General features: G+C 39.4%; 1 protein-coding gene and 1 pseudogene across 1 annotated transcript in view; both read left to right on the forward strand.

Moving 5' to 3' along the window:
- Positions 1–18,282, forward strand: part of aopep (aminopeptidase O (putative)) — an 87,225-nt gene that overhangs the window by 19,649 nt on the left and 49,294 nt on the right. Inside the window, exons 7-8 of the mRNA XM_084946506.1 lie at positions 12,438–12,648; positions 14,532–14,638. Of these exons, the coding sequence (XP_084802632.1) occupies positions 12,438–12,648; positions 14,532–14,638 (318 nt within the window). The remainder of the gene's footprint in view (positions 1–12,437; positions 12,649–14,531; positions 14,639–18,282) is intronic.
- Positions 6,349–10,668, forward strand: LOC146376311 (uncharacterized; annotated as a pseudogene).

An 18,282-nucleotide genomic window follows, 5' to 3' on the forward strand; every position in this document is an offset into this window, starting at 1 on the left:
GCTAAAGTGGAGTGTTTCAAACTTATGGCTTATTTAGATTTCTGCAGCGAATCTTTGAGGAGCCTATGATGTAATCTGTGTAAGTGGCAGATGCTGTTACTGGCATTCATGCTTTTGTGTGGTGTTTTATGTGTTAATTACATTGTGGTCATGTCCCGGTGTTTTATATCCAGTGCAAGCTATGATAGAAACATATTAAATGCTGGTACGTTTTCCCTCCTGGGTCCCCACTCTTTGTTGTGGTCAGTTTTGGGTTTTTTCTTTTCAATTTTTAGAGGCAAATATACAGTTGTGGTCAGAAGTTTACACACACTCATCATGGGTATGACTCTCATGGTAATTTGGGGCTTTTAATGATTTCTTTGAACTGATCTTTTTCCACTGTTGAATGATTGTACAGCATGCATCTTTAATAAGTTTAAAAAAGAGAGAATTTGCATTACAAGTTTGAATATATTTAGGATTTTCTCTAATCCACACAGGGTCAAAAGTATACATCACTTTCAGTACTTACTTTTATTAAGAACATTTTAGGAATTTTATTATTTGGATTACCAACTAATAGTTGGTAAATGCTTGTGATAGCCATCAGCAATAATTCTGGCTATTTAACCTGGCAGAATTGGTAGAGTTCATTTATATTGGTTGCTTTTGCGGCACAGACACAGTTTTTACGTATAGTACAGATTTTCAGTAGAGTTAGAGTCATGGCTTTCGGAAGACGATTTCAGAAGCTTCATATTAGACTGTTTCATCCATCCCAAACCTGTTTTGATGTGTGTTTGGAATCATTGTATCTAAGTTTTAACCATCTAGCTGTTGATTTGATGTGAAGTTAAATACTCTGGAGGTAGTCACCTTTACTTCTCCCAATATACCTCTTGTCATTGTGGCAAAATAACTCAATCTTTGTCTAATTGGACTATCAACTTCTCACCAGGATCCATTTGGCCTGTTAATGTGGGCAGCTGCAAATTGCAGTCGAGCTTGAAGGTGCTTAGCAGGTGCTTCTTTCTTGGTTGATCCATGGGAATATAAAACTCGCATCATTGTGGAACGTGATGGCGGTGTCCCTGAAGTTCTTGAAGAGAACCTGTTCCTAGTAATTCAGTTCCTTGCAATTGTTATTGGTTCTTGCACTTGCGCTACAGTTGATTTCAGTTCGTGTGTCCGAGGAGGAACATAGTCTGCAGTGTGGATATGGACTTTACTTTTATTTGACTTTTATTACTTTTATTTATTTTTTTTACTTTTAGTCCACAAAAGGATGAGAATGCAATGGTGAAAGCATTAAAGCTGAGTGAATGCCCGGCACAGCAGCCAGACCCTGAACTTCAACAAGTAACAAACCGATGAACAGTCAGGCTGCAGCCTCAATTTGTACATGTTCATGTTTCTAAAGCAGAATCACTGTGGCGATTGCTTTAAAGTCTCTTTGTGCTGGTTTCAATAAATGTCATTATTGTCATTTCATTGACACTGGTTTTCATCTTTGCTTTGAGATGTCAGCTTTGTGTGTCCTATATGTGTGTCCTTATTAGGATAGGGATTTGTGTTGGTGTGTAGAACTGTAGCCTGTAGTTTTTTTTTGTTAAATGGTGCATATCAGGTCTTTTTACAGTGTAACATGAAAGTAATGTAACGAGTAAACAAATTACTTGCTCTTGGGAGTAATTAAGGTACTGCATAACTTTTAAGTGTTGTGTGTAATATGTGTAGTAATTTTAGAGAAATAATTCCAAAACTGATTGCAACAAAGCGAGGAAATACATTCAACATGCACAAACATTTGACCACACAGTATACAGTCAATTTGCAAAAATGTATTGTCTTTGATGTGCTGCTTAGAAATGGTGCTGACTCTCAAAGGGGAACCAATGAGAACCCAGTGAGATACGGAATCGTATCGATAAGCGATATCAGTAATGGAATTGGAATTGCTAAATTCTTATCAATTCCCATCCCTAAGTATAAGAGATGTTAATTTGAAGCAATCAAAATAAAATTTGAAGTTGTGAGCATTACATAGGTTGTTTAAATTTATCATATTAAATAAATTACATTAGAAGACGCAAATCCCTTGGGCTTGCCTTAGGAAGGTGTAAAAAATCTGTCAAATCAAACATGCAGAGCTACCCACCATAGTTCAATTCAATTCAATTCAATTTTATTTATATAGCGCCAAATCACAACAACAGTCACCTCAAGGCGCTTAATTAATGACTGCTTGTGAATAAGACAGCAGGTGAAAGTAGCTTTTCCAACTGCATTGCATTAAGATAGTGTTGGACTGCAAAAGTTTGGTATTTTGTAAATTGTGATATTTGGATATGATTAGATACCACATGTTGCCTCTACAGGTGATCTCTAGGAAGTATCAAATTATCCCTTTAGTGACATTCATGTTAATTTTTGCTGTTTGGGTTAATGTATTTTGGTTGCCTTGGAACAATAACCCACAAACCCAATAGGTATCCATAGTGTTTTTAATATCCGCTCAGAAACACACTCTTAAGAACATTCCTCTGGGATGACATCACTTTTGAGGCTCTGAATTAAACAAAGAACAAGCTGCACTGTGGATTGTTTTTACTGTAAAGGGAGGATGGATCAGACATCTGCTCTCCCTTTCCAGCTGTTACGCACTGAAAGGAGATTTGCTGAAAGTATGTGGGTGAGTGTTGATGTGGTCTACATTTGGACTTCTTGCTTGTTTATGTGTGTGCTCTGTTATGCCCACAGGTTATATTACTTTATTGCATCTACAAGCAGATTTCTATTTGTCGATTTTATTAGGTGACTCTCTGGCATGGCATCCAAGACTGAGTATAAGCACTTGACAACAACTAGAGTCTAACCTTGAAACGTGTCACTCATTCCATATGCGCCGGCACTACAAAGCCTAATTTTCCCCTAACTTGAGGCACAGAGTCGCCTCCTTGTTCCTGATGACCTCTGATATCTTTTTCTGCTATTTATTTTCAGAGTCTGATGCGATGATGTGTTTGTGGGTGGGACAGCTCTCTCGGGGCCCCAGCCTGGCCCTTGTTCATGTGATCAGGCCCTACATGGAGTGGCATTTGGCCTGGCCCTGTGGGGCCCCGTCTGGGAGCAGTGAGCTGATCTGCAGCCAGCCTAGAATGCCAGACATTTGAAGTCAGACTTGTTAAAAAAGAACAGAGGGTGGTAGGAGTTTCGTCAAATATGCCCCTGTGTCTGAAATAACCCACAAACTGTCCGAGACGAAGGGAAAAGAGACAAAGCTTATTCCCATAAGCTGACATTAGGAAGCACAGCCCTGCAACCTTTGCTTGGACAAGCTGTAATTTGTCTTATATGTGTGTTTTTCACAGGTCTCACAGGTCTGATAGCATGTCTTAGTGTTTGTTTCAATATGTGCACAAAGTGTGAAACACTGTAACATCATCTGTGCTACGGAGATTGAGCAGCTTAATAGTTATCATGGAGAGGATACTGTGACAAACAACAGGGTTTCAATATTTCAATAAATATCTATCAGATAATTTTTTCATTTAACCTTCTTTTTTTACCCCTGTTTTCACAAATTCTTTTCAATCTCTGTGTCTACAGTCTTTCATTCACACATGCAGGATCAACACTCTGTTCTCATCATCTTTTTTCCACATCGTTGTGTCTCATGGGGCTGTTATACTGGTGTCCCAGCTATGGGCTGAGCTGGACTGGGGTTGTCAATTATAGAACTATGATAGGGCCCTTGCTGCATTATGCATGGAAGTGTCCCGCTGGGGTAAAAAACGGCCTACAGCCAGGAACAGGGGATGGAGAAATGAAGGGATGAATAATGGATGGAGAGATGGAGTAGCAAAACACTATTGCAATCTGTGTCTCACCAAATTGAAGACTTGCCCTGGCTCACACCTCTGAAACTCAGGGCCAAGTAACCCTGGGTGACTCAGAGTCACAAGGTTGTCATGTGAGAAAGCACAGGATGGCTTTAACCAGCCTTGAATTCTGTGTCAAGGACCCAGTAGGGTACTGCCATCAGAAAGGTCAGCAAAGGTCATGTCTGTTATTTTATGTGCAGATAGCCTCACATCATGATCATATTTGTTTAACAACCTCTGGAAATTAATTAATTACATCGTTTGGAAGCCCTTGCGTATTGTCTCGTATAATTATCAGCAAAGAAAAGTTATATTTCAAATCTAATTAAATGTCAGAAAGTATAACTCCATGCCTTTAATGAACATGATTAAAAAGGGAAGACCAGTGAGTAGAGTTAAGCCTTATTACACCCAAAGGGCAATGTGTTGTACAGCTAGCAGTCAATTAAAAAACAAATGAAGATCACTGACATCAAAAGCAGACACAAAACGGGGGCAACAAGTATGAATTAATTTACATAAAGATATCCAAGGCCCAATCAAACCTTCCATCATCAAACATTAACCCATTAATGTTCACAGAGGACATTTTATATTTTCACACCACTTTTTTCAGTTATTAGACTCAAAGTCTTTTGTGTTTTATCATTTTAGGTGAAAATGATAGTGGAAGTGGAAATGACACAAGATGAGAAATGCAGGTATAGATGTAGTCCAGGTAAACTAATTTCCTCTTCCTTCCTTTTATGTGCTTCAGACACTACATGAACACACACACACACACACACGAAAACACATGCACACGGAGAAAATACAGCCCAAAGCCAGCTGCTTGTTTACCAACATTTTTAGTCCTTGAAATGCTGGTGCAGGTGTATTTTTATTCACGTATCTGGTTTGTTGCAGTTGGCCACTGTAAATCTTACAGGGAGGCACAGGAGAAGAGGTGCCTCAAGTGACATATGGCTAAATCTGAGAAAGATTCATTATTCATGAGGTGATTGAATTAGTACATTCAACTGACACTGAGAGGCCGCGTTATGCGTAAAGGAAATGAATGCTAACGTTCCAAAATGTAAGATGTCACATGCAGCCAAGTAACTAAGCCCTTTATTTAGAAGTCCCAATCTGTTTTATTTGGCATATCCAGGTTGTACCCAAGTTAATTTTAGAAAGCCTGAACAGGAAAAAAACAGCATTAAGTGGATTTTTTGGAAAATTGGATTAAAATCTAATTTAGAGGTCGGTTTGAAATGTGACTACAAATGTGTTTCTTCAGATATGTCTAAGTGGTGATGTACTAGATATGTTTCTTCTCTTTTTTTTTCTTTTTCAAACTTTTTTTGAATTGTCGATAATAAAAGAAACATAAAAAACACTTAACACAGCAATAGAGAGCATATATCAGGTAGAGTTAGTTTAGGACAAATTTGCATACAACAAAAAGAACATTTTCATAGGACACTATGCACTCGTATGAAAAACTAACCCTACTATCATAGGACTTTGGAGAATTAGGAGCAGGGAGGTGTTGGTAATCTTAATTGATCATCAACAAGTGTAAGCACCTCTATAAAAGCAGACATTTTGGCAGTTTGCTGGTCTGGAGCATTAAGGAGTCTGTTAACACAGTGTCACAATCTTCCCAGGAGTGGACAACCCTGCAAATTCATCACAAAGTCAGGCTGTGCAATACTGACATAGTAAATAAGCCAAGAGCTACTCTCAGAGCTCAGACTCTACAGTCCTCAGTTAGCATGTTAAATGTTAAAGTTATGACATACAAGTACGCCTTGTATGAAAGGGTTGCCCGGTTAAAACCTCTCAAAAAAGAATATGGAAGCATGGCATGGATTTGCAAAGATGCATCTGAACAAACCTTATGACTGAAGTAATGTTTTTTGGACAGAGCAGGTCAACATGGACATGTGTGGCCATGTTACCAAACATAACAACACAAACATCTCATGCCAGCTATCTAACACTGTTATGGAGGGGTGACATTTTGGATTTGTTTTGAAAAAGTGAAAAATAATAAAAGGAACACGTAGAAAACATGTAAGGAAAAAGATCACACTGGATATCTATACTGACATGGACTGGATAGTGTGTTAGGAACAATAGGATGCCACATTGTTTAATGACAATAGAAATGATCAACCTACACAGGGTTGAATTCAAAGACATCTGGAAAATCAAAGTGAATGAGACAACGCATGGTGTCCTGGGGGTTGCCCTCCCTTATCTACACCTGGGCATCACTGAGCTCCATAATGTCCCAGTGGTGTTCTATTGGAATTAGGTCAGACAAGTGTTAGGGGCCAGCTAATGGTACCAATTCCTTCATCCTCCAGGATGCCTGCATAATCTCGCCACATGAGGTCGGGCGTTGTTGTGTTGTTGTCCTGATACCTAGCCTGGGGAGGTTTGTGGGTCCCTGCATGGATATGGGTTCCCAGAACACCACTGACCAAAATTGATCATGATGAAAGATGTTAAAGGCAGCACAATGTTCTCCACGACTTCTTCAGACTCTTTCACATTTGCAACATGTGCTAAAGGTGAACCTGCTCTCATCTGTGAAACGCACCAATCGGGCTCCATGGTACTTGGCAGTGAGCGCAAGGCCCACTAAAACATGCCGCGCCCTCAGGCCACACTCATGAAGTCGGTTTCTGATTGTTTGGTCAGAGATATTCATACCAGTGGTCTGCTGAAGGCTGTTTTGTAGGACTCTGGTAATGCTCATCCTGTTCCTTCTCGCACAGAAGGTTAAGTGTGTCTCCCAACACAGTCCTACTGATAGGTTAAGGACCTTCTATGGCCCTGTCCAGCTCTCTTAGAGTAATTGCCTGTTGCCTTCAATATTCTTCATGTTCTTGATATTTTGTTGGGAGACACACTTAACCTTTTGACAATAGCACATATTGATGTGCTGTCCTGGAGTTGGACTACCTGTGCAGCCTCTGTAGGGTCCAGGAATCACCTCGTACTACCAGTAGTGACACTGAGCCTAGCCATTTGTTACAATGGTCCAGTCAAAGTCCAAATCTCAAACTGATTAAACTGCTTTGGTGGGACAGTAGAAAGCTGTGCACAAACCTCAATGAATTGATGCAATCTTGTAAAGAAGAGTGGGACGAAATTCCTTTGCAATGATGTGATAGACTGTTAAAGTCATACAGGCTTTATTCTTTTTCGTTACTGATGGTTATACAAGCTCCTGAATGATGGGGTGTTTCTTTTTCACGGGAATGTAGTTAGTTTTTGGTTGTTTTTGTGTAAATCTTTAAAATTCTTTCGTCAAATTGATAGATATACAAAAAGGTAGGGCATGAAAACAACAAACGGCCTGGGCCAGTTTTGAGCTCAAACTCTTCCACCAAAGACAAGACCTTGAAACATGTTATAAGCGTTGCCAGGTGACCTTCAGGGTTATCCATTTTGATGCAGTTCTTCAAGAAAAGGCTGAAAGTTTGGCTTTTAAGTCTGCCAGTCTCTTTTTATGAATATAATTTCTTAATAAGATCAAGTTTACAAAAAATTGTAACTTTGTCCTTCTCATTGCCCTCAAAACATCAGGGAGACCTGTTATGCTTATTTCTAGTTCCATGATTTTATTTCTGGACTGTATGGTTCAAGGTCCAAACATTCGTTCCTCATTATGTACTAGGCCTTTGTCCAGCCCCTGAATTCATGCAGTGTCTGAAACAGGACATTTCTGCTCCTTTCCCTTTAAAGCTATCCTCTTTTTAAGCCAACTTTCTTCCGACTGGCTGCTATTCAAACAGAAGGTTTGAATAGTTTGCTCTTGTGGTAGTTCTGTTGTGCATAAGCTGATAAATGACAGTTTGTCATTTGAATTTCTAGTAATATTTGTAATTTTCTGTAGTCTTGCAGTATTATCACTCTGTGTTTTGTGATTGATTGCAGTTGTTAGTGAAATCAACAGTTTCAATGAATAGCTTCTTTTTAAACATAATGTGCAATTAAAGCAGTTTACTTACAAATTATTGTGAGGCTTTGTTTCTAAACAGCGCTGAAAATGTACAATACATATCAGGTACAGCCATTCATCCCTGCAGCAGACCCTAGACTCAGATGTTTTGTGGGCTTAAAAGATGCATACACATGTGCAGGTAGTACATATACATGAATCTGTATGGAGGTCTTACCATGCATGTATTCATGACAGGTCCCCGATGTCAACTAATGTCAGTCAGTGTATCAGTGAACGTGAAAGATGCTGTTGTTGCTCATCACCACCATGGTGGGGTGACACTATTTGTCACTGTAGTGATGGATTCCGTCTCCCTCAGAGGAACATGTGCAAGCGCCGTCTCTGAAAGGCTGTCTTTGTGTTTCACACTCACTCACTCACTCACTCACACACAAACACGGTGCTGTAACTGACAACAAAGGCGTGCTTATCCAATTGTGGGGGAATAAGATTAAGCTACAAAGAAACTCATATGCTAATGTTAGCATCTCCTGCTCCAGTGAGAGCCTTTGTTTGTGTAATCAGGAATAACATGGAATTAGATTTGAGATGCTGTCTCGGAAATGATGCTCATAAGACCCCATTGTATGATGTTGACATGTTCCTAAATAACTGAAGGGGAGGGCCTGCTTTCTGTCTGATGTAACAATCCCCTGGGAAATAAAGAGTAGTTGTGCTGTTCAGATATCTGATTTTGTTTTCCTCTAAAACAGGCTGTGTGGCAGACCCGGCCTAAGCTATGTCTTTACTCACTGTTTTCCTTTATAATTGACTTAGCTTGTCACCATAATTAGGTTATGGCAAAGAAAAAATAACTCCTCTGTCATCTGGTGGTTTAAGATTGTAATCTTTCCTTGATGAGAGCATCTCATTTTACAGCTTACTGTATTTCATCAATAGCAGCAATATGGAGTCTTAGTCTTACTGTCGACCCAACAGGTCAAGCAGTTGCTGCTGTTGTGTCTCAGAAGTTGAAAGTAAGACCACTCTGCATGGGGCAAATGCTATAATGTGTGGTCTACTAAGCCACACATTACAGCATCTTTAACATATTTGTCACATGAGTGGGGTGGTGTGGCCTTTTGAAAAGTGCTTTTCACTAGGACCTGCAGTTTGCCATAAATTCTCCCACCGGTGTCAGGTCAATGGTGGTTGGGACGCTTAAGATCTAGCGAGTGTGAAAGGAACTCTAGACAGTCCGGTGTTGTTGTATGAGCCAGGAGAGAGGGAGGCCATTCATTCGCACCTCTGTGACCCCTCTCTCATTCTTCTGAAGAAGAATAGCCTGCCTCTCACGCACAGTCAGCCCTAAGCCCCTCGGGGCATCAACAGCCTGTTACATAAGAATGAAGTAAAGAATGCTCCAAAAAAGTCTTCAGCCATGACCTTGGCTTTGATAGAGCCCTGTGATTGGTCCTGCTCTACTAGTGCAAAATCACTTATTTATTCCTGTGATACCAAGCTTGATATGGATGTTGCTGAACCTGTAATAGCAAGGACTAGCTTGGTGATAGTATTACTCCCGCCCCCCCCGACTGAAATATTCTTTTTAAACAGCAAATTAAAGTTTTACTTTTTATCTGTCCATGATGAAAAGTTAGATTTTCAATCAAGTACAGATACTATAAAAGAATGTGCAAAAGTCTTGAACCACCCTACATTTCTTTTTATATTGCTAGGAAAATGCAAAATAGGTGCTGCAATTTATTGACGTGTACAGAGTTTATAAAACTCTGATAAGCCTGAAAGTCAATATTTGGTGGGACTACATTTGCTTCTTTTTTTCCTGTTTCTTAATAACATGTAATCAGAAAATATTCACAAAACTTCACTTGTTCCACATTTTGTTATGTTTCAGCCTTATTCCAAAACATAATAAATACATTTTTCACCTAAAAATTCTGCACACAATGACAACGTGAACAAAGTTTACTTGAATGTCTTACAAATTTATTAAAAATAAAGGTACGTAAGTATTCACAGTCTTTGCCACAATACTTAAAACTGAGCTCAGATGCATCCTATTTCCACTAATCTTCTGTCAAATGTTTCTACAACTTGATTGGAGTCCATCTGTGGTAAATTCAGTTGATTAGACCTTATATGGAAAGGCACACACCTTTCCATATAAGGGCCCATATTTGACATTGTCTGTAGACCTCTGAGACAGTATTATACTGAGGCACAGGGAAGGTTACAGAATAATCATTAATGATCAACCCTGAAGGTCCCAATGAGCACAGTGGCCTCCATCTGTAAATGGAAGAAGTTTGGAACCACCAGGTCTCTACCCAGAGCTGGCTGCCTGGTCCATCTGAGTGACCAAACTAGAAGGGCCTTAGTCAGGGACGTGACCAAGAACCCAATGGTCATGCTGACAGAGGTACAGCATTGCTCTGTGGAGAGAGGAGAACCTTCAGGAAGGACAACAATTTCTGAAGTACTTCACCAATCTGGCCTGTTTGGTAAAGTGTCCATTCCTCAGTAAATGGTAAATGACAGCCTGCCTGGAGTCTGACAAAAGGCACCCGAAGGGCTCTGCTCTGATGAAACAAAGATTGAACTCTTTGGTCTGAATGCCAACCAAGTCTCATGTCTGGAGGAAACTAGGCACTGCTCATCACCTTTCCAATAGTATTCCTACACTGAAGCATGGTGGTAGCAGCATCATGCTGTGGGGATGATTTTTGGCAGCAGGAAGTGGGAGACTAGTCAGGATTGAGGGAAAGGGGAATGCAGCATTGTAGAGACATCCTTGATGATAACCTGCTCCAGAATCCTTTGGACCTTAGACTGTGGTGAAGGTGGATGTTCTTGGGTGACATGTACAGCATCCAGTTCACAAGTGATTGAATATCTTTGAAGAGATCTGATGGCTGTGCACTGATGGTCCCCATCCAACCTGATGTACCTTGAAAGGTTCTGCAAACAAGAATGGGAGAAACTGCCCAAAAATAGTTGCACCAAATTATAGCACTATACTCAAAAAGACTTAAGGCTGTAATTGCTGCCAAGTGCACTTCTATATTGTACTGAACAAAGGCTCTGAGTATTTATATATATGTTATATTTTGGTTTTTTTTTAATTTTTAATACATTTCCAAGAATTTCAAGCAAATGTTTTCACTTTATGGGGTATTGTGTGCAGAATTTTGAGGTGAAAAATTCATTTAATACATTTTAAAATAAGGCTGTAAGGTGACAAAGTGTGGAACAAGTGCAGCGCTGTGAATATCTTGTTGGTGCAAAAATACTATTTTGGCTTCTTTGGCATTTTAATAGATGCAATTAAAGAAAGTGGAGGAAAGAATGTGTTTTATGACATGCTCCTAGTAACAAAGTGCCTAAAGGTATAATTTAGTCTATGTTAATTGGTTCTTTGCTAAGTTGTTTGTCATGTGTAGACACAACATTGGTTCATCCCTTGAATTAGGTGCTTTTTTCTGTTTGACTGATTCATGGGTCAGTGTTAAGTGGCTTAACAAACAAAACATTCCTATAAAAATGGGCAGGTAAAAGGACGAGCTAAAAATGGGTGAAAAAGTAGGCAATATGTAAAGAAAAACTTTAAAAGATACATGCAACAGTCATTATTCTCTGCTGTGTCATAATTGTGTCAAAATGTCGCCTTAAAAAAAATAATTTCTTTCCAAACGTCATTAAAACTAAAGTGTATTTACTTAATTAAGAAGTAAGGGCTTGTATAACAAGATAATTAGTCTTAATTTAGACTTTAAAATCTGTTATCAAAGAATGGCACAAAGGGAAAATATTATCTTTTAATTTGGGCAAAAAAATCTTGCTGTTTTATCCCTTTGTACAAGCAGAAAAGGCTTCTTATCTTTGGCATCACTAAAAGCACTTGTTTGTTTGAGTAGTTACTGTCTGAATGTTTTGCATATACTACTTTTACATTCATATCGAGGGTGCACCTAGGTAAATATCACTTTCAGTGTTTGCATATGCTTCAAATACACGATCTGAAGTGTTTTAAATACTTATAATATTTATTTCGTTTTCAAAAGTCACTCTGGCATTATAAATCTGTAAATGTTGGAAAAAACCTACTGAACTTGCGTAATTCACTTTTAATTCAAATCATTTTACCCACTGTTGTTTAACAAGTCCAGTCCTGGGAAATTGTGGCATTTAGGTTTGGCAAGCCTTCTGCATGAGTAAGTTGCCCTTCTCTAAACATAATGAAGAAATTGAGAAAAGGATGGGCAGTTTGTTCACTAGAAAATATGCGGGGTTGTGTTTCATGACAGGTTAAGGCCAAATTTTCTATAATCCTAGGTGTGGAGCATTACGTCAGCATCTTGATCTTTCTGCACAGAAGAACACTAGATCTCTGTGTCTCTGTTAGTTTAATTTTTTCTTGACTGTTAATTCTGATGTCTGCAACATATTTTCTCATCTTTCACTCTGTGAACCTCCTAGATTACAATATTTTCATCAAAACATTGCCTAATATGTATCTGTGATTTGTGCCTCACACTCCTTTCTTGCCTTTAGAATGTGCTTTTTTTTCAAACATGCTATTATTGTGTCATTACTTTTGTCTTCCTCAGCCCCCATATAATTTTCCTGTCCCAGAGTGTGTTGTCTGCTGGGAGTCCAGGTTCCGAAGAAAGTCTGTCTCTGTGTGGATCCAGGATTTGCCACGAGATTTCCCACTCCTGGTTTGGCCTGGTTATCGGAGCAAGAGACTGGACTGAAGAATGGATTAGCGAAGGCTTTGCCACCTGTCTTGAAGACATTATCTGGGCCCAAGCACAACAAGTATAAGATAATGTGTTTTCCATATTAACCACTGTATGACAGTAACATACAATCACCGGCCACCACATTAGCTACACCTGTACAGCTGCTGGTTAATGCAAATATTAAAGCATATAAACGTAAAAGTTCAAACTGAGCAGCACAGTAAGGAAGAAAAGTGATTTAAGTGCCTTTGGATGTGGCGTGGTTGTTGGCAGCAGAGGGGTTGGTCTGTGTATTTTAGAAACTGCTGAGGAACTCTACTGGGAATTTCCCACAAAACCATTCCTAGGGCTTACAGAGAATGGTTCAAAAAACAGAAAATAACCAGTGAGCCAAAGGACAGAGAAGAATGGCCAGATCACTTGAGCTGATGGGAAGGGAACAATGCCTTAACAACAACTTAAATAATTAAAAAAAAACAGTAGCTACGAGGATCACAGCAGCAGACGTCAATGCTAGGTGACATTCCTGTCAGCTACGAGTAAGATACTAAAATTCCCAAAAAAATCATCAAAATTAGACAATAGAAGGTTGGAAAAAACATTGCTTGTCTGATGATTCTTAATTTTGCTGCAAAAATTCTGATAATAGGGTGAAACTTTGGTGCAAACAACATGAGCGCAAAGATCTTTTCTTGTATCTGTGGTTCACGCTGCTGGTCCTGGTGTGGTCAAGATTTCCTTTGCACTTTTTGGACCCCTTAGTATCACCCGAGCTGACCATATCATACCTGTCCATGCCTGCTATTCTGTCAATATGAACCAAAATCTCACATAAATGCTTTCAGCACCTTGTTGAATTTATGCCACGAAGAACCAAAACAACTGTGAAGGCAAAAGGAGGGCCAAGCTGGTACTAGCAAGGTGTACCTAATGAAGTGGCCAGTGAGAATAAAGGCAAGCGGGTGCCTCTGAGAAGATAATCTTCTCTCATTAGAAATGATTTATATGTAAATAATTTGAGTCATTAAAAACAAATACTGCTAAAATATCATATAGCAAAATTCATTAAATAAATAAAATGCGGGTCAGTATTCCAACCTTTCGTCTGTTCAAACATCACTGTGACAAAAACATAGGTTAAACTTTTTTTTTAAAGGCAACTAGAGAATATTGGAATACAAAAAAGCAAAAACAGGAAATAAATTTGAAAAATCACAAACAAACAAAGTTTTCTCAACCAATCACAACATTAATCAATAGACCATACCTCTTTAGGTGTAAAACCACATCAGTCGCATAGTTGATTCATTAGTAAAATTTTTTCTAAAGATTGTTTTCCAAAAAAATGTTAACGTCACATTTTCCCAAAGGTCCTTCTACAGCCAGATGGTTAATTAAGGATCCCTGCAAAAAATATAAGAGACTAAATAGATAAAAGAAGTGGGTGTAGCATTAATGTTTGCAACACTGACTTCAGCTCTAATCTTGTAGTTGATGGGGCTACAGACCTAATCCTCCCACTTGTATTCCCACACCATCTAGAGTTACACAAGTGCTTTTCTTTTGTCTGTGATGTTAAATCTAAACACCTTTATGATATGAACTTTACTCTGCTGAAAGGATTTAATCACATCTGCTTCCAAGTGTTGCCAAACTGAATAACAGAGAGCGCTTCTATCGCAGTGTCTTTATGTTTTTGCAGAATTCACCATATTTAGCTCTTTTCGATGCTGTTTTATCTTGTTTTTGTTTTAATATAGGGCTGTTTTAATTTTGTTTTATGTGTTTTATTTATTTATTTTGCTGTTTTCTGTTATTCTATTGTTTTAACTTATTTTCTGTACAGCACTTTGTTCCTGTGCTGGGTATTTTAAAGTGCTTTATAAATCAAATTGGATTGGATTGGATTTTCAACTGGCAATTTTGCATTGACTTTTGTCCACGTGTGTCTCCCTCCAGCTCTCTTTAGAGGAGAAAACCGCGCAGTTTGACCTGAAGGCACTTCTGAGGTGGAGAAGACTTTCCGATGAGTTGCAAAACTCAAAAGAGGAACTTCAGATCCTCAGGTGTGTGTCTTTATACAGAAACACGTTTTTGGAGGGTAACTAAACAGCATCATGGCAAGAATCAAAGCCCTTACCTGAATTCAATTAATTGTGCATAGTCCACTTCTAACATGATGTGATGCCTTCAGACTTGGAATCTGTGGAATCTTCAAACAAACTGCTGTTTGGTGTCTGGCCATAGTCTAAGACACCAGCTCTTATCACCACTGATGATGCTCAAAATGAAGTTAATGTTCATTGGCAAAATTAGGTTTTTAATTTGTTTTATTGATTCAGTTACCACCAATTTTTGCATCATGTTATGATTATGTTGACCCTAAACAGTTTGCTAAAATAAAAAATCCATATACAATGAGATAAATTTTTTTTGCAATGAACAGATTCTTTACAGTGAATGTTATCTTCTATTTTCAGGCCAGACTGTGCCTAGATTTTTCTTAGTGTCTGCACATGCAGACGCACACATGAACGTAGAGTCTAGGCATTCCAGGGGTACAGGTGTGGCAATAAAGTATATCCAGGTGTGCTGTACCGTCATGTCTTAGAAAAGCTCACATCACGAGGAAGGCAAGTGTGCGCAAACACATAAATTCAGACAGACGGACAGTGTGGGACCCACACCCTGCTTTATTTCATCCAGGGTGGAAGCAGAGTGTCATCGGGGGATTATAGCTGTAAACCCCAACAAGGGCTTAACCCTTTAGCTAATGAAAATGCTGGTGATTTCTCTGTGCATATTGCAGCTCTCATTAGACATTAAATCACTGGTGGTTACACTTGTGATATTTATGGATATTCACATTCACTTTAACAGTGAAATTCAGCCTGCTTCAAATACTTCATGTGGTGTTAGTGATGTTCTTTATTGGTGAATTTACCTTTGTTTTTAAAACTTTTATGATTTAAATTGTTCCAGATCTTTAAGACTGCTGTCTGATAACGTCTTTATTTGTGGTAGGCTTCAACATGGAAGGAGCCATGGCTGTGAATTACAATGTACCTTAAAATAAGAAGCTGGCAGTGCGGGAAAGGGTTAAATATACATTGGAGAGTGGTGTCGGTCAGAGTGTTCTTCCACAAGACAGACACATGGGTTGTTAGAGAGGATCAGGCTTAGGTTTCTCGTCACCTGATGGGGTTACATCAACAACATCAAACTTTATACAGTATGTGCACACACACATGCACACTTGCAAGCCTGGCTGCATGTTTTGACTGACTGCTACATGGAAACATGGTGTGTTGCATTTGTAGTGAAAAACACGTTATTGTCAAAGTGGCAAATAACTCCAATAGGATTGCCAAAGCAAGTTGGGGCATAAATGAACCCTGCTCACAGGCTTAATGATCTTAATGATTGAACACATTTAGTCTGTGTATATGTACTTCTATAATGCGGCTGTTACTCTGCAAATGTGCTCCTGTTTGTGTTCCTTTACTTCTGTCAGCATGTACATTTTAGCAAAGCTAATTATTGTTTGTTTACTTTCAGCAGAGCCCGTTGTAATTATAGTGCATCTACGCATTTCGTTATAACATTTTATCTTCTGAGTCCTTCCTATATAAAAACTCTTTATCAGCTTCCAGGGAAGAGCTAAGACATTCGCTGCCAGTTATGAGGTAAATGCAGTCATTGTTCGTGTAGTTTGAGTTAACTGATTTGTAATGTTGAGTGCCTTTTAGTGCCCAGCAAGTCAGATAAAGCTGTGGACATTTGACGTGACACCATAGTGAAGAATGGAATTCGGCATACAGTATGCGTCGATGGAAAAATAAAGTTTTACGACAGTAAATGACTAATGACTCAGTTATTACAGTTGACGTGGAGCAGCTCTTCTAGTTTCACCTATAATTACTACTAAATTATAGTTATTTTTCCAGGGGAAATTTCCCATATAAAAATTAATTATAACAGTTTTTTTAAACAAACAAAGTTATTGAGTTTTTTGTTTTCCATATGAAAACTGTTGTCTGATGAAGTGCACAGCAGTCGAGATTAACCTTGATCTTTATTCTTGATCCTGAGGGTAATACAGGTGATGCAGAACCTCAACTGTGGGGGGTTTTGAGGCCTTGACCACACTGCAGTCTTCATCAGTTTTCTCAGTGGACATTAAAATGACTCTGAACTCATCATCATTATTATATATCATTATTATTACGAGGCGATCGTGGCTCAAGAGTTGGGAGTTCGCCTTGTAATCGGAAGGTTGCCGGTTCGAGCCCCGGCTCGGAGAGTCTCGGTTGTTGTGTCCTTGGGCAAGACACTTCACCCGTTGCCTACTGGTGGTGGTCAGAGGGCCCAGTGGCGCCAGTGTCCGGCAGCCTCGCCTCTGTCAGTGCGCCCCAGGGTGGCTGTGGCTACAATGTAGCTTGCCATCACCAGTGTGTGAATGTGTGTGTGAATGGGTGGATGACTGGATGTGTAAAGCACTTTGGGGTCCTTAGGGACTAATAAAGCGCTATACAAATACAGGCCATTTACTATTTACCATTTATAGAGTATGAATTGAATAACAATTCCTGAAAACTTGAAAACTGATAACTAACTCAAGGATGCTGCTGCATGTCCCCTTAAAGGTCCCATGTGGCACAGATTTTTGTTTTCTTTAAACTGGCTCCCTGGGAAGTTTAAGGTCCTGACACAGATCACTTTTTCATGTGGAATACACAACCTTTGTGCCCAAGTCCACATGTAACTTCATTTGCATTAGAACCACATGTACATAAACACTAACTCAGTGTCACAACACAGTGAAGACTCTCTAAGGATCTGCTGAAGGGAAGGAAAGGAAACCACAGTGGGATATATACAAAGAGATGTCCTCACCATACACAAATGCACACACAAAGGCTAAATGGTAGGTTGTTCTTTCCAAGTTCAGTAGGTCACAATTGACACCCCATGATCCAGCAGGGGCCCCAGTGGCCAGTGTTTATCAGTCCATTTCAGATGAGTTATATTTAGGGCAGCCTGGGCCAGACGCCATTCTCCCTGCTGATTTACTGGGCTGCTGGGAGCGCTGCTCTACCTTATCCGGTTTCCACAGTCAACCCAGTGTAATTTGTCAGGATATGGCTCACGGAGCTATAAACCTCTCGTGTGTGTATGTGTGTTCTCGTTTGACATTAAGTTCTGTCAGTAATAGCTCCTGATTTCCTCTCGCTTTTTCTCTCCCTTTCAATCTCAGACACACCCAGGTGTACGCACGGCTACGCATGCACACACACACAGACAAACACCCCCCCTCTCACTGCCCTACAAGTCAGATAAGAACGCCATTTATTCTGAAATACATTTAGCTATTACGAGACGCTGAAGGCAGCAAGCACCGTTTCCTCCTAAAGTTTTAGTTAATCATCCCTGACAAAGACAGGCAGCAAAACCCAGGGATTCACACATCAATAAATCCCTTATAAAGAAGGCTGAAGTCCCTTTGTTTAACATGACAGTGATGAATCAACATTTTGTCTCTCTGTGGTCTGCTGCTAGTGTCTCTGACATAAGAAATGGTTACATTTTCCGTGGAAAGACAGTACATGTTCTGTCACTGTTTTCATCTTTTGTCCTAATCCTTCTTTTTCCTCTCAGACCCACAAACACATACACACAAGTTCCCAGGGGTACAGCACATCCCGCTGTC

This window comes from Perissodus microlepis, chromosome 12 (genome assembly GCF_051167445.1).
Source record: "Perissodus microlepis isolate ML-2025 ecotype Zambia chromosome 12, ASM5116744v1, whole genome shotgun sequence".
NCBI classification, from domain to species: Eukaryota; Metazoa; Chordata; class Actinopteri; order Cichliformes; family Cichlidae; genus Perissodus; species Perissodus microlepis.